The 24,700-nt window shown below is 40.8% G+C and overlaps 1 protein-coding gene across 1 annotated transcript in view; it reads right to left on the bottom strand.

Moving 5' to 3' along the window:
* The window catches only part of SORCS2 (sortilin related VPS10 domain containing receptor 2), a 265,638-nt gene that overhangs the window by 82,638 nt on the left and 158,300 nt on the right, over positions 1–24,700 (bottom strand). Inside the window, exons 11-12 of the mRNA XM_036765080.1 lie at positions 17,807–17,898; positions 15,782–15,889 (exon numbers count right to left, since the gene is read on the bottom strand). Coding sequence (XP_036620975.1) covers positions 15,782–15,889; positions 17,807–17,898 — 200 coding nt within the window. The remainder of the gene's footprint in view (positions 1–15,781; positions 15,890–17,806; positions 17,899–24,700) is intronic.

Genomic DNA, 24,700 nt, shown 5'->3' with positions numbered 1-24,700 from the left:
CCACTGGAAACATTTGTCATCTACTTAATTCTGAATTTCATGGGAAGGGGGCGGGGAGCAAGAGAGAAAATGCCAAAAGGAAGCCTGTTTATTCATTTAAATTTAATAAGCAAAAGCTTTCTGTATGATGGCCTGGTGATAAATCTGACTGCCCACCAAAGCTTCTTATTCTGCTGCATGCTTTTTGTTAACAAGTTGCTAGTAAAGAGCAGAACTTTCAATACAGCACTCTGGATTTCTATAAGGAAGGTGAGCGGCAAATCATCTGACTTTTTTTCTTTATAGGTTAAGCAAGGACAAAAGATGGCTATTGTTTTAATAATAATATTTACCATCATGACTGTTGTCATTGTCTTTATTAGTATTATCATTACTCAGAGAGGAAGGCTGACTTTGATGTCAGTAAGGCCAGGGTTCACGCACTGTCTCTGACACGTATTAGCTGTGCGAACATAGCAAATCACAAAACCTTTTAATTCCATAGACAACTCTGTAAGACTATGACTCTCAGGGAGGCTAGCTGCTAATCCACAGCAATGGATAATTTCCTCATCCTGGTGAAATCCAAAGTTCAGTATCTCTCCATAAATACACACACACATGCAAACATGTACATACATGTGCATACATAGATGTATGCACATTATTGTACTAATTATATAATAATTATTATATTACCTATAAATTACATGATAAAGTCAACTCACACGACCATAGTGGTTTATAGTTAATCAGTCAATCAATCAACACATATTTATTCAGTATCTACTATGACCTGGGTATTGTGGTAAGCAGTAGGGATACAAAAAGAGGCAAAAGACAATTCTGCACTCAAGGAGCTTCCAATCTAATGGAGGAGACAACATGGGAACACACGCACACACACACACACACACACATATATATATATATACACACACACATGTATATACATATATAATACATATACATATATATATATACACACACATGCACACAAGATAAATAGGAAATAATTAAGAGAGGGAAAGCATTGGAATTAAGAGGGGGTTGGGGAAGGCTTTCTGTAGTCGGGACTTAAAGGAAGCCAGGGAAGGCAGTGCTTTATAGTTTATAATATATTTTCTCTTGACAATGCTGTGAGATGCCAATGCAAGTCTTAATATTAATAGCAGCTCACATTTCTATCATCCTGACTCTAAATTTACAAAGTGTTTTCCTTATGACAACACTTGAGAGTGCACTTATCATTACCCTTATCAAGAAACTAGTGTTCAGTGAGGTAATAGGACTTGCTTGTGGATGCATGGCTACTAAACCACAGGGAGGTGAACCTTGGCCCGCTAGCTCCAAGATAAATGTTCTTTTCAAATACGTATAATGCAGGATCCATTATTTTGGGGGCGGAAGCAGTGTAGATGCCATATTCCTCTCTGGCCTTCCGTTTTCTTACTTATAGAATGAGAGCACTGGAGTACGTGCTCTCAAAGATTTGTTTTAGCTTAGACAACTATGAACTTCTGAACAAGGAGCTGTCCAAGGTAGGGCTTTTTATGGCAAGTCTTCAAGCTTGGCAACATTTGTTAAGGGTTGACTTTGTGCAATGGATGGTTTTGGGTTCTGGGGCTATAAAGATGAACAAAGCCAGTTTTCCTGTCCAAAAGGGGTTTATAATCAAGTATATGAGTGTGGCAATTGTACAAATAGTTAAAATTTGGCCTAGAGAATGCAAAAATAAAATAGTATAGAAGATTCAAGAAAAATGGACCATTTATAGCTAGGGAGGGTGGGGCATTGTATTCATGTGTCCACAGCTAGAAGCATATTCTGAATAAGTAATCTGTTGGCATTTGACACTTCATCTATTTCAAAGGATTATAGAATCTGAATTGGAAGACCATTTTAATGAGGCCATTTCACTCATCAAGAATGAGGTACAATATAGCTGACAAATAATCACCCAGACTTGGCTTGGAAACTTCTATGGAGAGTGCATTACTACTCCCTGAAACAGTTCAAGTCTATCTTTGGACAGATCTAATTGTAACGAAGGTCTTCTTTGCATGAAGCTTTAATTTGATGTGTTTCAATGTCCACCCATTGGTAGAAGTTTTGCCCTTTGGAACCTAAAAGAACAAATTTAATCCTTGTTCCACATGACAGCCATTCAGATCCTTGAAGACAGCTATCAGGCCCACACCAAGATTGGTCTTTTCTTGTGTTTTGATAAAGGGAAGCTCTTTAAAACATACCCAACTCTTTTGCTCCAGGAAATTTCTGAGAAAGAATTAACTGATTAGGCTGGGGATTTAGAATAGAGGTGTCCTGCTGGTCACATGTAGCCCACCATACCCCAGAGTGCAACCTAGATCAGATCAAAATGTAGTTCCTATCTGATTTTCCCCAAAGGGGAAGAAGAAAAAGGCTCAGGAACACTTAAATACCCTATCATGGTGTTCCACAAGCCTCTTTGTGTATAACTTCCACAAGCAATACACTCTTGACACAGCATGATATGGTTTAGTTGCCTAATGCCAGCTGTGGAAATGTGACTTTTCCATCTTTAACCTCAGGATAAAGGCAAAAGCAGCATGGGAGAAAGCCTGGTGTACTCCTTGGGAACAGTGTCTCCATCTGCTGCCCTCCCAAACCTGGTGGCTCTAAAGCCCTACTTCTTTTACTGAGGTAATAGAAGGTGCTTTTGGAAAGTGTCTTGAAGCCATAAATCAACTAGGTAACCATGAAGGGGACTGACAAGACCCTTAAGGAAATGAGGTGAACCTGGTACTAGGCTACTAATACAATCATTGTGTTTTAAGATAAAATGTTCTTTATGAAGCTTAGAGATACATTTAGAGCCATCTCTAGAATAAGGGAGAGTCTTATTCAGAGTCAGGTGAGGGTATGCTAAGATCTCTTTAAGCTCTAACATTCTATGTTCTAGGGTGCTTTCCAGCTGTTATTTCATCGTTCTCTTGTTCTGTGTTTCTATTGCTAGATGGTGGCACAGTTTGTTTGACGTTGATATTGGATATTATATATGGGATCAGAATATGTGACTCTATGATTCTACGCATATACCCCATGCAACATGATTAGGCTAGTCTATGTAGACAGGAATATTTAAAAAGTATTCCCTTTTTTCTCCTTCCTTCCTTCCTTAATTTCTTTCCTTTCTTTCTTTCTTTCATTCTTCCTTTCTTTCCCTTCCTTCCTTCCTTTCTTCCTTCCTTCCCTCCTGCCTTCCTTCCTTCCTTCCTTCCTTCCTTCCTGCCATCCTTCCTTCTTTCTTCCTTCTTTCCTTTCTTTCCCTTCCTTCCTTCCTTTCTTTCCCTTCCTTCCTTTCTTCCATCCTTCCTTCCTACCTATCTTCCTTCCTTCCTTTCTTCCTCCCTCCCTCCCACCCTTCCTCCCTTTCTTCCTTCCTTCCTTCCTTCCTGCCATCCTTCCTTCTTTCTTCCTTCTTTCCTTTCTTTCCCTTCCTTCCTTCCTGCCATCCTTCCTTCCTTCCTTTCTTTCCCTTCCTTCCTTTCTTCCATCCTTCCTTCCTACCTATCTTCCTTCCTTCCTTTCTTCCTCCCTCCCTCCCACCCTTCCTCCCTTTCTTCCTTCCTTCCTTCCTGCCATCCTTTCCTTCTCTCGTCCATCTCCAGAGTTGTATCTCAATTACTTTCTAGTTAAGGTGATCGACATCTTAACTTCCATATGTCCAAAATTAAACTCATCTTTTCCCAAAGATCTCTCTCCTTCTGAACTTCCCTATTGTTGTGAAGGGCACCACTATCTTCCCTGGCTCCAAGGCCCACAGCCTTGGTGTTATCCTTAATCTTACCTTAAAGGCATTTCTCCTATATGTCCTCTTCTCTCCTTGGATACTTCTACCACTCTGGTATATGGCCTCATCCCCTTCTTTCTGAACTCTTTGCCGTAGCCGTTTAGTCTCCCTGTCCAAAGTCTCTCCCCGCTCCAGTCCACCTTCCACTCAACTGTCAAATTAATCTCCCTAAAGCACAAATCCGATCATATCACCTCCTCCCCTTTCAACAAACTGCGATGTCTCCCAATCACATCTAGAATCTAATATGAAATCTTCTATTTGGTATTTGAAGCCCTTTACAACCTGGCCTTTTCATGGAATTCAGTCATAGGGTTGTAGCAGCCTAGTAATTCTTTGCCAGGCAAGTCCTAATCAAATTATCAAAAAAGGTTGATGTTACTTCTTCACAGGGGCTGCTACCTCTGGCTATTCCCTCTCTACTTTGCCTCTTAAGTAACCTTGAGTTTCCTGATGGGTTGAGTTCCAATCTCAGCTTGCATTAGCACTTTGATTGTGGGAATATTATTTCCCCTTTCTGAAGCTGTTCCCTCATTTGCAAAAGTGGTGGTAATAACACTCACTTTACCTTTCTCACAGGGTTGTTGTAAGAAAAGTGCATTGCAAGTCTTAAAGCACAATAAGCTTGTGATTATTTGATTAGCCACCCTTTCAACCTCCTAATCTTCTTCTTCCTCTAGTTCCCCAGGTTCCTAGATTACTTCTCTATCTCTCCAGAAATAACAGCAACAGCAAATCCCCTTCTTCAGGTAGGCAAAGTGTTTAAACTAATTCACACTAAAGTGAGCATGCTGGATAGACCCTTAAGACGTGCTGCGTTTTAAAAGAGAAGACTTCTTTAGGTACGCAGGTCTGTAATTTCTGCTGCTGAGAGAGGCTGAGGCTGGTAGATCTATTGAGTTCTGAGCTGTGGTAGGGCTGTGACCAATTTGGTGTCAACGCTGTGTTGGGAACCAATAAGGTGAGCCCCAAGGAATGAAGGGCCACCAGGCTGGGTACCACAAGTGAGAGGAGCCTCATTCACTAGAGGCACTCTTACAGTATAATGTATCTGTGTTCATGCTTTGTGTTATATACTATCTCTTTGTTATTCCACAGATTAGGGAAAAGTTGTGCACTCCTGCATCATGTGAACATTCTATGCATTGACTCAGACTTTGTCTAGAGACATAAAGTTATTTGTAAAAAAAAATGGGTTGAACCAGGCATGGAACTCAATTAAGCCAACCATTAGTCATGGCTGATAATAACTGCTGATATTTATATAGGATTTAAAGTTTTCAATCTGTTTTCTCCATATAATCTCAGGTGAACTTCAAAAAATTCTGTGAGGTAAATATTTCAGGTGTGACTCCCTCTTTTCCAGATGAAGAAATTGAAGCACGGAGTAGTTCCCTAGGATCTTAGGTCTAGAGTTGTAAGGGACCTTAGAGGTCATCTCGACCCCCCACATTTTATAAATGAGTAATGGTTAAGTAACGTGCCTAGGGTCAAAACTAGTAAGTGCCAAAGGCAGAGTTTGACCCTGTGTCTTCTAGTACTCTACTATGTCATAAGGAGACCATGTCTTAGCTAATTTTAGTTTTGTTTCCTACTTTCCTGTCCCACTCTCCAACTCCCCAATCACTAAGCATAGGTACAAGGTAATGTTGTTGAAACATTTCAGTCATGTCCTATTCTTTGTGATGCCATTTTGGGGTTTTCTTGGAGAGATACTGAAGTGGTTAGCCATTTCTTCAGCTCATTTTACATACAAGGAACTGAGGCAAACAGTGTAAATGACTTGCCCAGGGTCATCCAGTTAGTAAGTGTTGAAGGTTGGATTTGAACTCAGGAAGATGAAGTCTTCCTGATTCTAAGCCCAGGTGCTCTAGGTACCACCTAACTGCCCCATAGGTATAAAGCAGGTATTCAATAAATGTTTGGTAAATTCAGCTGAATTCACTGCTTCCTGAGGTGCTCCATTCCATAGCCAGGTGGCTGTAATTGTTAGGGTTAGTTCCAAAGACAAGGAAGTTTTTCTTTACATTGACCAGAAATATACATCTCTGTAACTTCCACTGTGTGGCCCTAGTTCTGACTCCAGGCCAAGCAGAACAGGTCTACCACTTCCTTTCCTCTATGATGATCCTTCAAACAGAAATAGTCAAAGAAGGTGGGCCAGGCCACAGATCTCCTGAGATCTGGAAAAAGTTGTGGGGAGCTGAATGTGCACTTAATAGGAGATGTAAGTGGAGCCCAAACCTGCAGGCAATTACTGGATCACAAACCAGAGGCAAATTCTGAAGCCAGTGGAAGCCTGGCTGGAGGAGGACATGCAGAATTTGGCCTAAGGCGACAAGGAAGTAAATGAACACAGAAGTCAGCCCTATCTGCCTAAATTACAGGGGAATATGAGTGAAAGGCTCAAGGACCCAAGTGGGAAAACAGATCCCCTTCTTAAAGTTGCTGTTGCAGCTGCCCACTGACAACTCTTAATGAGGGTTTATGATGACGGGGAACATCTGAAACAGAGAGCTCTGCTAGTGTGCTGGATAAACAGTTCAAGACACAGACGCCCAAAGGACAGGCATTTTCAAACACACATTTACACTTCACTGACAGGTCTGAAAAGTTCACTTCAAGCTCATTTTTTCTTTCAGGCGCGATATCCTCGCTCCTGTCCAAAGCCTTCCAAGTGTCTCCTCTTTACCACTGAACGGGGCCGGGGGCCAGGACACACAGTGAATAAATAATAACGGTCCCAGCAATTCCAAATGCCAGCTACTGTACCGGGCCAGACCAGTTTGCCCTTGTGTTATTTTTTTTCTTCTGTAAACCAGTTTTAAATCCAAATGAAAGGGAAGCCCTGAGAAACTGATTTTAACAAGCTCAAAGAATGCACGTAGAGCTTTGCTCTTTCTGCCCCCAGTGAAATATTACTGGCTCAGTTTGCAAGGGAACAGCTTTGCTCTCAAGTTACAACACCTTTAGGCCAAAGATCAGATTTTCTCTTACAGGGAAATGGGATGAAACACAGTAGCATCGATTTAGGGGACACAAGGACCTCAGAGGCCATCTAGCCCCACTCCCCCCATTTTATACATAACAAAACTTAAGCCTGGGGCATTTAAACAACTGGCTCAATATCATACCGCAGCAAATCAATCCGTTATCAATGAATAAACATTTATCAAGTACCTACTATGTGCCACTACGCTAAGCACTGGGGGTTTGAATCCAAGCTCTTTTCTCCTACACCACATGACAGAGCAGATTTGGATCTCGTTCATCTCCATTCTGCTCTCAGTCTTGAGGGTTCCAGGCTCATAGAACGAGGCTGTTATTGCTGTTGTGGTTCAGTCGATTGGTCCTGTCTGATTGGTCCTGTCTGCCTCCTCGTGACCCAATTTGGGGTTTTCTTGGAAAAGATACTGGAGTGGTTTGACATTTCCTTCTCCAGCTCATTTTTACAGATGAGGAAACTGAGGCAAATAGGGTTAAATGCTTTGCCCAGGGTCATGCAGCTAGTAAGTGTTTGAGGGTGGATTTGAACTCAGGAAGGTGAGTCTTCCTAAGTCCAGGCCCGGCACTCTATCCACTATGGCGCCACCTGGCTGCACTATAGAATCATAGTGTATGTGTATCTCAAAAATGGAAGTGATGCCAGAGGTCACCTTACATGATACTCTACCCAACACTGGATGTCTGCCTATATCACCATAACAAATGGTCATCTAGCCTTTGCTTGAAGACCTTCATGAATAGGAAATATTACTTAGTAAAGCAGTCACTTCTATTGGAGGCAACCAAGCGGCACAGTGGCTAGAACACTGAGGCTGGAGTCATGAAGACTTGAGTAATTCAAATCCAGCCTCAGACATTTGCTAGCTGTGTGACCCTGGGCAAGTCACCTAACCTGCATATATTGGCTTCCTCAACTATAAAGTGGCACTAGTAAAATCACCTACCTCCCAAGGTGGTTGTGAGGATCAGATGAGATGATAATTACCAAATATTTAGGGCAGTGCCTGGCACACAGTAGAAACCTAATAAATGTGTGTTTCCTTCCATCCTTCCATTTTGGAGCGTTCTAATTTGTTCATCACTCCCCCTTAGGCTAAGCTAAAAAAAAAATCACTTCCACCCATTGGTTCTAGTTATGTCCTCTGGAGTCACATAGAATAAATCGATCCTATTTTCATATGATAGCCCTCAAGAGAGGTGAAGTCAGCTAGCATATCTGTCTTTTCTAATTCTTCCCTTCTGCAGGCTACACAGTTTTAATTCCTTTGACCATTCTTTTATGTAGAAACCGCTTGATAAAGAACTCTCCCTTTGGAGTCCTTGGTTCACATTCTGCCCATCACTTCTTACCTTGGTAAACTTGGCCAAGTCACTCAAACACTCTGGGCCTCAGTTTCCTCAGCTGTAAAAATAAAGGGATTGGGCTACGTGGCTTCTAAGGTCCCTTCTGGCTCTGAATTTGTGATGTGAAGTTAAGAATGATGGTGACAGAAGCAACAAGAATAGCTGGCATTTATATAGCACTTGGGAGTTCACAAAGCGCTTTTCAAATATTATCTCATTTGCTCCTCACAACAACCTGTGAGGTAGTGCTTTTATTATCCTCATTTTACAGATAAGGAAACTGAGGCAGACAGCAGATAAAGTGACTTGTCCAGGGTCACACAGCTAGTAAGTATTTGAAGTGGGATTGAACTCAGGTCTTCCTAACTTTATCTCTAATAATACAGCTTGAAAAGAAGTGACCTTAAAAGCCATGTAGACTAACCCCTTCATTTTATAGATGGGGGAAGGTTAAGTAACATACCTAGAGTTAAAGCTAGTATGTGCTAGAGGTGAGATTTGAATCTGGGTCTTCCAGTACTCTATCCACTATGTTATGAAGAGATGATGCCTTAGCTAATCTTAGTTTTACATCCTCACTTCCCTAGCCTCCTGGGGGTTGGATGGAATAGAAAAATCATGTTACGGGCAGTGAGAGATAAGATTGGCTATGTAGAGTGAAGGCCATATCACAAAGGGTCCTGAATGCTTAAAAAAGAGACCTATCTAGAAATTAACAGACCAACGGTCTGGTGTGGCTCACGATATGGCTTCACTAAAGAAGAGCAAAACAACCAGCTTCAACTCCTTAAGCCAAATTAACAGAAGTGATCAAATGAGTCCGCAATTCTACTTTCATCTGAGCAGGTTAGACCCCATGCAGAATACTGTGTCCTGAGCTGGTTATGACAACACACAGATAAACTGGAGTTTAGCCATGGGAAGTGATTAGGAGGGTTATGAGTCTTGAAAGGAAGAATGAAAAGCAGAGAAGGTCACTGTCCATTTCAAGGTCAGTCTCTAGTTTGTCAACATACTTACTAAAATGTAGAAACAAACACAATACTCCAGATGTTGTATGATCAGGACAAAGTACTGGAGGATTCTAGATATCACTCTAGACATTTTATTTTTATTCATATAGCCAGTAGAAAAAGACTTTGACTAGGAGTCAAGTGTTCTGGCTTTGAATGAATGAATAAAGCATTCATTAAGTACTTACTGTGTGCAAAGCTATTTATGTTCTAAGTACTAGGGATAAAAAGAAATGTAAGAGATCCCACTCCTTCTAATGGGTCTGAGTTCTAGAATTAACACTAACTTACTGTGTGATCATGGCAAAGTCATTAAATCTCTCCAAGCCTCAGATTCCTCATAGGTAAAATTAGAGGATTGGACTAAGTGATTTAGGTCTCTCCCGTAAAACAAATATCATCAGCTTTTTGGGCTGCCATATGATATCTCTGACTCATATTGCATTTGCAGTCACTAAAACCCCTATATATTTTTTCATATGCACTGTTGTCTAGTCATGTCTCTCTGTCCTGTACTCAAGCAAATATGGTTTTTTTGTGTCCTTATAGAAGACAGAGATATTGTGAATATAAGACATGTCTTTCAAATATCTTAAGGTCAGTCAAGTGCAAAGACAGATTAGTTTGTTCTCCTTGGCCCTGGAAGACAGAACTAAGAACAAGGAAAAATGTTGCAGAGGCAAATTTAAGCTTTATATACAGAGAATCTTTCTGATAATAAGAATATTCCAAAAGTAAAATGAGCCACCCCAGGAGATAGTAGGTTCCCCATGGGTGAATGACTTCAAGCGGGGACTGGATGACTGCATGTCAAGGTTGTTGGAAAGGGCATTGCCGTTCAGGTGTAGGCTTGACCAGATGACCTTTGAGATCCCTTTTGACTGAGATTCTGTGAAGAACTTTCTGACAATTAAAGCATTTCAAAAATGGAATGAGCTACTTTCTAAGTAATGAGTTCTTCATCACTGGTGGTCTTCAAGAGGCTTTTAAAGAATATTGTAGAGGGAATTATCACATCAGATTGTGATTAGACTAGACAACACCTAAAGTTTTTTCAAATATAATATTTATATGATTTTATGGTAGGGGTCTTGAACTGGAATCTATGAACTAAAAATATTTATATAATTGGTTTCCTTTGAAATCCTATATATTTTATGAATTCATAATATTAAATTTGATAAGGGGGATATAGTCTTCACCAGATTGTCTAAAGGGTCTATGTTACCAAAAAGGTGAATAACCCCAGGTCTATAGTAAACATTCACACATAATACCCAAGTTGTACACCTATCAAGTACTACTGAGGCAAACTTTTCAGGGCATTGGGTCTTAGATGAGGTTTTTTTATATATTTTTTTCTCTATATACATACCCAGAATGACCACTAAGCAGTCACTTTCCATCAGTGCTGGGAAGGGCCAGTCAGGATCACCAGCACCAGGAGATCTCTGGTGTTGGTGTACATACAATTGACCTTATAATTTCTAGACAGGGGAGGTAGTTAATCTATAAGGGTGGCTCTGGATAAAACGTATGGAAAGTTGTTTACAACTGACCAGGTGTGTGTTCCTGAGACTATGGGGTTCTCCACTGCTGAGCGCTGAACAATAGCTGGCTGCTGACAGCAGACCTCATTAGTTTGATGCTCATATCACCAAGCTCCCATCCCTGCGACTGTTACAGTGGGGGATGCAGGCACATCCATCTGTTGCTAGCAAATATGTGCTATAGATCAGCCTCATATGACACACAGGACCTCAATAATTAATGATAATTAGCACTTTACAGACAGGAACTAATTAGATAATGAATCTCCCTCCAAGCCCTCTTCGGTTAGTAAATGCCATTATCTCTGTATTTTGAAAATGTTCAAAGTGGGGAGCTTAGAGTGTTAGCTAGCCCTTTATTCCCCTGTGGGTTTTCTGGAAAATGTTTGTCTATTTAACTAAAGGATCTTGCCTTTTTTAATAACAATAAATTAAATGTGTTATGCCCTTCACAGCTGCAAAGAAGTTTCCCATTTATTATCTCATTTGATCCACCCAACAACCTGGCAAGGGAAGCAGAGCAGACATGATCATCTGCCCTACTTTGTAGGCAGAGGAAACTGAGGCCCAGAAAGTAGGAGGGGCTAACTCAAGATCATGGGAATTTATAGTATCTGAATGTGGAACAGAGAGACAGTTTAGGGTAGTGAAGAGAAGAGAGGGGGTGGGAGGGAGAGAGGAAGAGAGGGGAGAGAGGGAGAGAGGCAGGGGAAGAGAAAAAGGGACAGACAGAGAGAGTGGAGGAGAGAGACAGAGAGAGGGACAGAGACAGTGATAGAGAGAGACAGAGAGAGGGGGAGAGACGGAGGGAGAGAGATTGAGAGAGAGAGGAAACAGAGAGATACAGGGACAGAGAGAGATTGAGAGAGAGAGGGAAAGAGAGAGATACTGGGATGGGGGGGAGGGAGAGAGAGACAGAGAGGAGGAAGGGAGGGAGAGAAAAAGGGAGAGACAGAGAGAGAGGGGAGAGAGACAGAGAGAGAGGGGAGAGAGACAGAGAGAGATGGAGAGACAGAGACAGAGAGAGGGACAGAGACAGAGATAGAGGGAGGAAGGGAGGGACAGAGAGACAGAGAGAGAGAAAGAGAGAGGAAAGAGAGAGGGGAGAGAGAGATTGAGAGAGAGAGGGAGGAAAGGAAAGAGAGAGAGAGAGAGAGAGAGAGAGAGAGAGAGAGAGAGAGAGAGAGAGAGAAAACACTTGGAGTTGCGATAACCTGTGTTCAAGTCCCATCTCTGAAACATACTGGTTGCGTGATCTCAGGCAAATCCTTTAACCCCTTCATGTTCTAAGTCAGAGGTCAAATGTGTAGCCCTGTAATTGGGAATGTGTGTTCAGTCATGTTCTGACTCTTCATGACCCCATTTACAGTTTTTCCTGGCAAAGATGCCAGAGTGGTTTGCCATTTCCTTCTCCAGCTCATTTTACAGTTGAGGGAACTGAGGCAAACAGGGTTAAGTGTCTGAGGCCAGATTTGAACTCATGAAGATGAGCCTTCCTGACTCTGGGCCTGGCATTCTATCTACTGTGTCACCTAGCTGCCCTAATTAGGAATATTGAAAAAATGAATAAAAATACAATAGAACACAGATAATGTTAATACATAGTTTTCTAAGTCAATGCAGGGATCCTTATGTATGGTTTAGTGGCCGCTATTTCTTTTTTTTTAGTTTCTTCCTCCCTCCCTCCCTTTCTCTCCTCTGTAATTGTGGTTAAGTGACTTGCACATGGCCATGGAGCTAGGAAGTATCTGTGGCCAGATATAAACTCAGGTCCTCCTGACTTCAGGGCTAGTGCTCTATCTACTGTCCCAGCTTGCTGTCCCATAAATCTTTCCTTGTTCAATCCTTTTAGACTCTTTGTGTTCCCATTTGTTTTCTTTCTTTCTTTCTTTTATTTTTTTGGCGAAGATACTGGAGTAGTTTGCCTTTCCTTTTCCAGCTCATTTTACAGATGAGGAAATTGAGGCAAACAGGGTTAAATGATTCGTGGGTCACATAACTAGTAAATGTCTGAGGCCACATTTGAACGCACAAAGATGAGTCTTCCTGACTCCGGACCCAGCACTCTCTCCACTGCACCACCTAGCAGCCTCCCCACTTCTATTTGAGGTGGAGAACAGCGCTCTAGGCTACTCCCTAAGACTCTAAGACCTTCACTGACAGAGTGAGCTCCTTCCCGTGGGAGCTCCCTCTACAAGTAAAATCACATGTCCAGCCCTTATCCTATATGTAACAGAACCTACGGGGTCCAGCTTAGCTTTTCAGTTATGAATCTGATTTCCTTATCGTCATTAAGATACATCTATCATGACGCTCAGCCTTGTACTGGATTGAATTGGCCTCATACAATTCTGATGATAAGATCACAGAACCTATGGATCTCAAGGCACTCTGGGTCCAATTACAAAATCAATATGATTGTGCATTCTATGTTGGGAGGCAGTGGCCTGGTCAGCTCTGAAAGGTTTATCCAGACAGTTTTGGAGGCTTTATTTTGCAAATTAAAGGGGAGTGCATTCACCAACAGATGCTCCAGAGCTGTTTGTATGTTAACATCCAGCTGAAGTCAGTGGGAGTTTATGTGTGCAAGGATTACATGGCTTGGCAGAGAGTAAGAAAAACAGCCTTCAGTTTGCTCCTTCCTGGTACTGGTTCTTCTAAAGCCCATGGTCCTTGTTACCACCCTGACAGCTCTGAATTCTGCCATCATATTCAGGAATTTTCAGTACTGGCTTCTTCTAAAGCCCATGGTCCTTGTCACCATCCTGAGAGTTCTGAATTCTGCCACCATATTCATGATATTTTTTCATAAATAAAGAGACAAAAGAGATAAAATCATCCAGACCCTGTGGAAGGGTCATTCACATAAGAAATGATTATTCTGTAGTTTCAGGCAATTTATGACTCAACTTTTCAAGGTCAGAATCGTCTCAATTCCAGGCTGTGTTTCTTCATAAAACTGAACAAAATACCTGAAAAGGACTCAATCTAGCTGAGAACTGGACAGTTTTGTAATGATACTAATAAATTTATATAGGAGTGCAGGACTACAGAATTAGAGCTGAGAGGGACCTTAAAGTTATGGAATCCAGCCCTCTCTTTACAGATAAGTTAATTAATGCACATAGAAATAAAATGACTTGCCCATGGCCACACAGCTAAGTATCTGAAACAGCATTTTCATTCAGGTCTTTCTGAGTCCAAGTCTACCTCTTTATCTATCATTCCATCCGGGTGCCCTCCATTTTTATTGCTCGCTAGGGTTTATGGAATGCTTTTGTGCCAATATCCTTGGGAGAAAGGTAATCAAAACTGTATCATACCCATTTTACAGATGGGAAAATTGTGGCTTAAAGATAGATGTAAGGTGACTTGTTCATAGTGTTGTAACTGTTAAGTGTTATAGAGCTGGGGTTTGAACCTATGTCAGGCTTTTTTCCATACTCCAAAAAGCCTTTCTCTGTTTTGACTACTATAGATATGGCAGAGGTATATTTGACCCTATCTAGATAAAGATTATGGGAATTTCCTTGAGAATTAAAGTATTTCCCTTTGATTACCATGAAGCCCACAGTCTAGTAAACCATATTCTAGGTGAGGGTCTAGAGACATGACTTATGCAGTTCAAAGGGCAGAGATTTATCTTCCTATGAGGAGTCCAGATGAAATACCTGTACTGATGAAATGGAAGATCCCTGAAATACTGAGTATTATTATGATGGAAACACAAGAAATGACATAAATACCATCATCAAAGATATATATGACCAGAAAAGGTAAGGGGAACATATCATGAGGGGGAGGGGTAGTAGATGGACAGCCCATGAACTGCCCTGGTGCCATAAAATATGAAAAGAAACAGAGGAGGCCCTCTCTTTCATTGGAGTACTCCTTTGTGGGAGAGTTATAGAAAAAAACAAAGGAAAGAATTGCACAGATATGTATGGAAACCTTAGGATTTAGAGTGGGGAGATGTATATACACATGTATGTGTATATATGTATATATATATTACATATATATACAAATGTATATATATACACACATACACACACATGTATCTGTGTATATATACATACACGCACATACACATATATATGTAAATAAAATTTTGTTCCATCCCACTCATGGGGATTACACTGAGGCCTAGAGAAAGAAACTGGTTTGTCCATGATGATGACCACAGCAAGCAGTAGAGCCAGCATTCAAACTCAGGTCTATAAGACTTCAAACTCTCTGCTCTTTCCATTAATGGCTTTTGCCAATGGTGGTGATAACCATACTGACAAGGACACAGATCCAATAAAATATTGATGTATTACTATTGTTATGATATTAATGCAGAGGGTAGGATCATAGGGTTTAGAAAAGAGACTGTAGGTATTAGAAACAAGTTGGGGGAAGAGTAGATTGATTCAAAGCAAGAGTAAACAAGGCAAATGGGAGAGGGAGGAAGATAGTTGGCCTTGTGGCAGCTCGTAGGTAAATTCACATCAGGAATTTTCAAGTTCTTCGAATCCTTCTATCTCTGACTCTGACCAGTTGGAGAGTGTTTACAGAAGGATGACTGGGATAGTGGCAGTATTAAAGGTTACACAGAGATGGAACTTCTGATGGAAGGATTAGATTTGTCCTGCTTGGCCACAGAGGAGAGAACAACTAGCAGTGGATGAAAGATGTTGCTGAGAGGCAGGTTTTGGTTTGGTAGGATAAAAAAGGCTTCCTGACAATTACAGCTGTCCCTGAAGCAGAATGAATTGCATCTGGAGGTAGTGACCTACCTCTTGGGTGGATGCTAGATGACTGCTTTTTGAGGATACTGCAAAGGAATGCCTATTGATGTATGAGGAAGACTAGATAAATGGCTCCAAAGTCCCCAACAATTCTGAGATACCGTGATTCTAAGAGAGAATGAAGAATCACCCTTGTTCTCAGGTGCTGACAATATTAACCACAGCTCATTACATGTACAAGTTAGGCAGAGTACTGCCAGTCAAACTCAATTAAGCCCTGAGCCAGATGACTGGCACCTAGGAAAGAGAGTGGTCACTTACGTCATCACCAGAGTCTCATCCCCTGGCTCACTTAGCAGTCCATCCACGAATACCGAAGTGCTGGTGAAATTGTGTGTGCTCCAGGTATGACCTTCATCAATGCTGAACCTGGAGATGGGTGGGGAGAGGGGGGCAGGCAGAGGGAGAGAGAGAGAGAGAGAGAGAGAGATAGAGATAGAGATAGAGAGAGAGAGAGAGAGAGAGAGAGAGAGAGAGAGAGAGAGAGAGAGACAGACACAGAGAGAGAGACAGAGACAGACACAGAGAGACAGAGAGAGAGAGAGACAGAGACAGAGAGAGAGAGACAGTGAGAGAGAGAGAGAGAGAGAGAGAGAGAGAGAGACAGACAGAGAGAGACAGAGAGAGAGAGAGAAGGGGAGAGAGAGGTAGTCAGAGACAGAGGCAGAGAGAAAGAGATGAGGAAAAAAAGAGATGGAGGGAGAGGGAGAGAGAGAGAGAGAGAGAGAGAGAGAGAGAGAGAGAGAGAGAGAGAGAGAGAGAGAGAGAGAGAGAGAGGTGTCACATTTCATTTGTCACATCTGATCTCACCATCTAGGGGCACTCCTTAAACAAATAGCACAAGAGGGTTTGCGTGTATGTTTCCTTTTTCCATTTGTTAAGTAAAATGTCAGCCTGACAACAGAGGACTCCAGGTACCTACAGATCTAGTCACATTTCCTAAAAGTCAGCTGGGTTTGTCTAGTCGTAAGTATTTTAATTAACTAAATGTCATCCCAGCGCTCCCACCCACCATCCCCACTCAGATGCCTGTGGGGAAAACCAGGCGGAAAATGTACCACTGACAACTGGCAGCATTCCTAACAGTCTCTGGATCTTGTCAGATGATAATTATAATAATAATAACTCACTATAATATAACATAATAGATGTGGTGTAGTGAGAAACATACACACACACACACACACACACACACACACACACACACACACCCCTAAGAGTCAGGGGACTTGGGTTCCTGTCCTGACTCTGGCACTTCCTAGGTGTGTGCCCTTAGACAAGTGATATCTATTCTTTGAGCCCCATTTTCCTTATCTATAAAAGTAAGGGAGTGGGATGGCATGATGTCTAAGATCCCTACCATATCTTAAGTTTTATGTGTCTATAACACACATGCCTTCAGACTGCAGCTGTAGATTTAAAAGAACTGTTCTTTAGGATAAGGACTCATGTTTTCTTATGGGTCCTGAGTGCTTTCCCTCTCCGTGGTGTATTCTTGTCATCTTTTAAAGTTACTGCCCAAACCATTTAATTCTCCTTCCAAGGGCTGATGGACACTTCTGGTCTTTTCTTTCCTTCCCATAAGGGGACATACTTTAGACATAATAGAATGTTAGAATGTAGAGTTAGAAGGCCTTTAGACATTACTAGAGCTGGAAGAGACCTTAGAACACAGACCATAAACTGTCAGAGCTAAGAGGGGAACATAGAACACAGACTATAGACTGTCAAAGCTAGAGGAGGACTTGGAACATAGAACATAAAATGTTAGAACTGGAAGAGACCTTAGAACATGAAATATAATAATGTTATAGCTGGAACACACCTTAGAAAACAGATCCTAGCTGGTCAGTGATGGGAAATTAGAAAATAGAACACATGGTGTTAGAGCTGGAAGTGAACTCAGAACACAACATAATGTTGAAGACAGGAGCCATCTTAGAACACAGATCATAGATTGTCAAGGCAGGAAGGGAACTTAGAACAGAAGGCTAGAACTGGAAGTGGCCTTAAAGATCATTTTGCCTAACCTTGTATTTCATAGATAAAAAAACTGAAAACCCAGAGATGTTAGGTCACTTACCTAAGGTTAATTACAAAGCTAGTTAGAGGGACTGATAGACCAACCAGTCATTTGGTTGCTCTTAATGGCCACATACAACCTAGGATCAAAAGTCATTAGGAAGAAACAAATAAACAGGTAACCCCTTCCCTGTCCCCCTTCCCCCTAATCCCCACAATCCATCTTAAATGCCCTTGCTCTGCTGTAAAGGAGGAAAGCCTTACTTGAGTATTTTCAGGGGGATGGATGTGTCTTTGATAGCCACAATCACTCCACCATGATCCAGGTACAGAATGTGGTGTTCCTCTTCGAAGACCTAGAAACCAGGCCAAAGAGAATCACTGACCAGCTGAAGGGAACATCTTAAAAGGCATCAGCAAAAGAAATTACAATTAGAAGCCCAGAGAAATGTCTCAACCATTTATTTTTCAAAGCATACTTGGCAAAAGCAATAACAAAACTTTTATATGCCTTTAAAAATCCTAAAAAGTAGTTCAAAGAACAATAACCTTTTGGAATTGTAAGGAGCCTACTATCTATGATTGCTTTGAAGTTATCTCTAGTCAGGGTATTTTTAGGGAATAGTCATACTTTCACAACTTATATTCTATAGCAAACCACACCTTCACTACATCACATGCTTCAAAGATATGAGAAGAGCCTACCCTATTTGTTGCTTGTCAATTTTTTAAGCATTTCCTTCAATAGCACAAAATTCTGCCCTTATGTGCCATCAGTGAAGGTTTAATCAGGGGCTGGAGAACTCCTTCCCTGTAAGCTCAGTAACTACCCACAATGCTTCACGGGTGATTCCTGCTTCAGGTAGTGGTTGAACATGATACTCCAAAGATTCCATTTTATGATGATGTCAATTAAATCCCAGCTTGATGAGGCATCCCGAGACTAACACTATCATTCTAGAATTAGGATTTGTTTCTTCTTTCAGATGTAAACTTAAGAATCAGCAATGGTATAGTAGAATAATAATTGGTCTTGGGATAAAATTCTGATTCACCATCGATCTGTAGCGACTTCTCTTGTTGGACCTAAGTTTTGTAAACTGAAAAAGGAGGGGGTTGGACAGATGATTGTAGAATTCCATCCTGTTCTAACATTCTGGTGTATGTTTAAAGATCCCTTCTGGTTTCAACATTCTATCCCAGCCCTGACATTCAGCAGTCTATGTTGAAATGGCCGTTCCAGCTCTAAACTTTTTACCTTTTAACCTTCTTTTTGGTAACCTGTTGTGATTCTAAGAGGAAGCATGGAAAAAGGAAATTCTGGATGGAGTTCAACCCTTCTCTCAAAGGTCTAAATGACAGTTTCAATGCTTAACAAACAAGTCTTCAATCTTCTGAGATCACTGGTCCCAGTCATCACAGTAGGCAACCACACGCATCTTGGTTTTCTGTTTTTCTTCTATGGGAGGCCTAGTAAGACATGAACTTCAGCAAAAGAGATGATGTATGCACAAGCACACTTCAGGTTGTAAAATGCCCCATAAATACAATGTGCTGTGGTTTTTATGATTAACATCTCCTATCAGTTGATAATATAACATGTTTCTCCAACGAGTTTCCTAGTAGGAGCTACAAATAGAAGATTTTCAATCTACCGATTCTTTCCACCAGCTGTTCAGTCTTTACTGAAGAATGAAAACCTTTGAAAGCATTTCCATTTCAATTCTCTTTCTTAGACTTTAAAAGAGGTATATTACTTTTATCACTGATCTCAAATGGAAACTAGCCCCAATGTTTACATATTTTGATAGCATCTAGTATTATTGAGCTTGGAGAACGATTTAGTCAGTCAACCTGCATTTATTATGCTCTATGTGTGAATCAAACACTATGTGAGGTACTCTTAAATTAAAGAAGACAAATTGAACCATGTGAGATTTTCACAGAATCATAGCATCTCAGAACTGAAAAGAGATCTCAAAAGTCATCCAGTCCAACTTATAACTAAGCAGCAAGTCCAATCCAAAGCTAGGCATTTAGTGGCCATTCCAATTCTGATTGAAAACCAGCAATGGTGAGGAATCATTGTGGTAGTCCACTCCCTTTTTGCAAGGCTCTAATTTTTAGGAAGTTTCTGGTTGCATTGAGATGAAATTTGTCAACTTCACCAACTATGCATATGGGGCAAAGTTGCAAGTTTGGATTGACAATAATCCAATCATTTATATTAGGAGCAGTGCTGACTTAGATTCTGATGACCAAACACATACGGGTAACAGAATTAAGCAACTCCAAAGTAAGCATGTATTACTTGCCAGGAAAGACATTTGCACGTATAGATGCCCCATTCTCAAGGCCACATGAAATCAAAGCTATGATGACAACTATTGAAGAAACAAAAGCTGTCTGTAACCTCTAAATCTTACTGAAAGCTTGGGACTAACAAAGACAACAGGCCAGCAGCATATTCATTGACCTCATCTTCTTTGGTTGAGTTGTCTCTATGGCTCATAAAAAGAGCAGAAGGCTGCTGAAGGATTGTAAGAAGTGATAAGAGCCAAGATACAAAGTGGCAATGTCAAAGAACTAAAGTGTTTGTCCCTTTTGAGACAATGGCAGAAGTAGGAGTTACACAAGATGGTGATTTACCAGACCGTCATGGATCCCATGTGTGGTGCTAGAATAATTAACATTTTCCCACACATACTACTCTATAGTCATGAAATCATTGCATGGTGACTTTAGATGTATGGGTCAAGAAAATAACTCAAATGTAGTACGAAATGGACTTTACTTGCCCCAGATGGCTGCAGATGTCACCAAAGAGTGTAAAATTTGTGCCTGTGGCATACAAAGAAATGTACTACTAATGTATGCTTCATATTTGAAGAACATGACTATGAACAAACTTTTTGAATTTGCCTACTTCATTTACTATCTCTGGAAGGAGATTGTAAGAACATAAGCCATATATGGTGACAACAAGCCCCTTCAAAAGGAATTTAGAAGAAGATTTTCCCAGTGTAGGAGCATCCTGCCAGATCTAGGCAGAGAAGGATGAAAGGGATGTTGGCTTTAACTGGCATTAAGAAGGTGAGAACAATCCCTTACCACCTTTGAGAGGATGCACATGATATGTGTTTCAATAACTCACTGATGAGTATGTTTGGGGCACCGAGATCAGAACAAAAAATCTCAGTGGTGTCACCATTTGGCTATCCTAACACACGTACACAACTCCATCTGGAATTATAGCACTGGTTTTATGTCCTACCCACCTGCTGATATTTATGTGTGAGCCACTCCTATCAACTGGCTTGCCTTTTGGAGTCCATGAGGATGGCAGAGCGGGGGCTGGGGGTGGGCTCTGTAGGCACTCATAATCAGGACATTTCTTATCTGAGAGGTAAGCTAAAGTAAGCTTACCACCGCACTAGCTACAATTTCAGCCCAGAAGAATGCTGACAGAAGTAAATTAAACTTTGATGCCTATATTCAATGCCGAGACCTTCAACAAATTGACATGGTTTTGCTGAGAAATCTTGATGTTTGTGGAACACACAAATCAGTAGATTGATGGAAAGCTACTTCATACCTAATAGTGGACAGAGTTGGCAATGTGCCTGTTTACAAAAGGCCGCTGGACATGGGGGCCACCAAGAAGTGTTCACCATAACCACCTATAGGTAGTCTGAATCCTAGATAGAGACAGATAAGCACTTGTGAATGAATGAGTAAAAAAACATTTATTAAGTGCTTGTTGTTGGGGATACAAAGAGAAAAGCCAAGTGGCCTTTGTTCCCAAGGGGCTCACATTTCAATGGGAGAAACATACACAGTTGTCATCTACAAGCCAAATGGAAAAGCCCTGTAGTGCTTAGTGTGTAGCAGCAAGGCAGACACTAATGCATCTTCTTTAATTTCGTTTCTACTGATAAAACCATATCTATGACTGATATTCAATCATTTCACAGTGCCAAGGACTGGAGATAAGAAGTTTCTTTTCTGGATCTTCAGTAGCTTTGGTTGTTGCCCCTCCAAGACAAGTTGCCAGATTGTATCTTGACAGAGATATAGGGTGTTGCTATCTGGGAAGATAACTTTGGGGGCTGAATTGGGAGCATAATCAATGATCTGGATGAGGCTGTCATTCTGAGAGCTATTGGGCTTATCTATACATCAGGATCAGTCAGTTAATGGTTGAGCTTGGTGATGATGGGCACATTTAGCTCCTTTTCCCCAGTAATTTCTCCTTTCAATGATGCTTTAAGGCTGAAAGCAGGACCTATAACTTGGTAAGTCACTGCTATTTCTAACGCTTTTGGGTTTGGGGTATTGAACTATCTCCATCAGGGTTGGATAGAACTAGGGAAATGGTTGTTGAGGTGATAGTAGTGGTTTAACTTGACAAGCAGATGCTACCTCAAGTCTCTTTTGTGGGGTACCTTGCTACTTTAACTAGGTTAGTTTGTCTTCCCTCTAAGCAAAAAAGGCTACCTACCCACACAGAAAGACTATCTGAACTAGGCAGTAGCTCCGAAGCAGACATCTCAAGTGAAGAATCTTCAGTGAACTGTATCTCAATGACCCAGTTCAAGTGACTGGAGAGAACTGAATCCAGAGAAAGCACCTTTTCTGCCTAGAACTTCAATCATGGAGCCTCCTAGTTTGGCAGGATAGTAGGATGTAGAATGGGGAGTGATATCCAATGAGATTGGAAAGGTAGAGGGGGACCAGGTTGGAAAGGGCTTTAATGGTCAGATATAAGAGCTTATATCTCATTCGAGAGGTAATAGGGAACCACCTTTATTTATATAATGTATACCTTGTGTGTAATTGCATAGGTACATTGATGCACATGTTAATTACAACATTTTAATATTTTTTCATGACCAAGTTATTTTGCTTTTGTATCAGTATCATGCATATATTGTTTTCTAGCCTGTTAATTATGCAAAATTTTGGCTGTGCATATGTTGCTGTTTCTTCGTTTTAAAAATTATTTTATAGGTCTACTGATATCATTGCTTTATTTGGCTTGCTGTTATGCAAATTTGCTTTGGTTCTATAAATATGAGTGTACTGCTGACATGTACATGCATTATATTCTGCGAAGTAATGACATGAAGTCACTGTAGCCTCACGTTGAGTAATTCTTTAGATTGTGCTGTTTCTATTGTATATATCGTTGATACACCCATGCTGTGAAGGGCACTCTAAAATAGGCTGGGATAATCCTTGTTATATAAAGTGCTGATGTTTAGGATGATGCTATACCATATATCCAGATGTCAAATGTACTGCAGCTGATCTTGCAAGAGATTCAAAGCTTTCAAAGCCTGGGGAAGAATGTAGCACATGCTTGGGGTCAATTCATAGCTGCATGGGTTGCTGGGAGATGTTATCTGCTACAAATTTCCTTATTTTCTTCCTACCCTAGAAGAGATTAAGAAACTCTAAGGGAAGTTTGTGCACAGGCACAAAATATTGGGAGGAGATGCTAGGACATACATGCTTTATTTGACTGAGCTAGGGGATGGAATAGAACTTTGAGTAGAAGACTAAAGACTAAGAGTCAGGCAGGTGGCCCCAGGAGTGACCGAGAGTTCTACAACAACACCTTCTGCCTTTCATGAACTAAAGTGATTACTTAATTTAAGATAAGCTTTAGATTTAAAGTATACTCTCCTAATAGAAAAAAAAATACAGTTGAATATTTTTTTCCCATTAGGAGAGTATACTTTAAATCTAAAGCTTATCTTTTCTTTTAAGTTATAGGTAAAAAAAGATTGATCTCAAATACTTTGAAATGAGGTATGTTCTTATTAATGAAGGAGGTTGTAAGAAAAATAAAGACAATGACTGAGACTGGCACGAAGAGAGAAAGAAGTACAACCCCTCTGCATAAAACAGTAGAGTTTTTATCCCTGCTGGAAGCTCTTAGCAAATGAGAGAAAATATTAGAATATTGATTTATTAGTAATTTGTTTTACAAACTTTCCCCAAATACAGAACCAAACTGAATCCAGGCTAAAAAAAATTAGAACAATATTTTGCTATATGGGCCAAGGCTGGATTCTTGGGTCATGTGGCCTCACTCATTTCTTCCCCTCTTGCTCCTTGTATACACAAAGGAAGTTCTCTGTAAGTTGAGAGTTGTGTCTAGGGAGTAGTGAGAGGAAAAAGGGTATGAGTGATTCTGACCAATAGTATTCACATTCCAAAGGCGGGAGCCGGAGGTAGGAATAATCTCTCTTGTTTCCAAACCTATATCCAGAAAGTCAGAGAAGGTTACATGAAATGGGATTTTGTGTCCTGTTAACCTCCCAATGTTATTGTTAGAATAAAATGAAACAATGAATGTCTAGTGTTGTAAAATACTGTCTATTTATACTAATGACAATTATGGAAGCAGCTTGGTACAGTGGAACAAACACCGAGTGTATAGGAAAAGAGGAAATAAGTCTCAAATATGGGCTATCTCACCTACCAGCTGGGTGACATTGGGCAAAGACATCTAACCTTTATAGGCTCAGTTTCCTTATCTGTAAAATGAGGGAATCATACTAGATGACCTTCTAAGGACTCTTCCTGTTCTAATTGTGTGATTCTATGATTATGATGAGTAAGGCTTTCTTCAGAATAAGATCTTGAAAATTCTGTTTTCATAGATATGAGTAGGGAGAGAAAAGTGAGGGCAGACCGAGTAGAGGAATGGGGGAGGGGAAGTAATAAACACTTCTCAAGTGCCAACTATGTGGCAACCACTGTGCTAAGCACTTTACAAATATTATCTCAGTTGATCTTCACAACAGCCCTGCAAAGGAGGTGCTATTATTATCCCCATTTTATAGGTGAGGAAACTGAGGCAAACAGAAGTAATTTGCCTTTTGTCACAAAGCTAGCAAATGTCTGAGGCATGGTTTCCTTTCATTCACTAACCTCTACTATTAAAAGGCTCTATGGTCAGGAAGGACAAACCCAGGGTTCTTTCTATTAGAGCACACTACCTCTCACATACAAGTAGCATGACAGAATACTGGAGTTAAAAGACCCGGGTTTGTGTCTCTGCCTCCACCATGTACTAGCTATGTAACCTTGGACAAGTCCTTCTACTTCTCAGTATTTCAATCTCCTTTGCTTTAAAGCAGGGACAAG

The sequence above is a fragment of the Trichosurus vulpecula genome, chromosome 6 (assembly GCF_011100635.1).
Source record: "Trichosurus vulpecula isolate mTriVul1 chromosome 6, mTriVul1.pri, whole genome shotgun sequence".
In the NCBI taxonomy this organism is placed as follows: Eukaryota; Metazoa; Chordata; class Mammalia; order Diprotodontia; family Phalangeridae; genus Trichosurus; species Trichosurus vulpecula.
The sequence above is the reverse complement of the archived record's forward strand: the minus strand, read 5'-3'. Positions and strand labels throughout refer to the sequence as shown.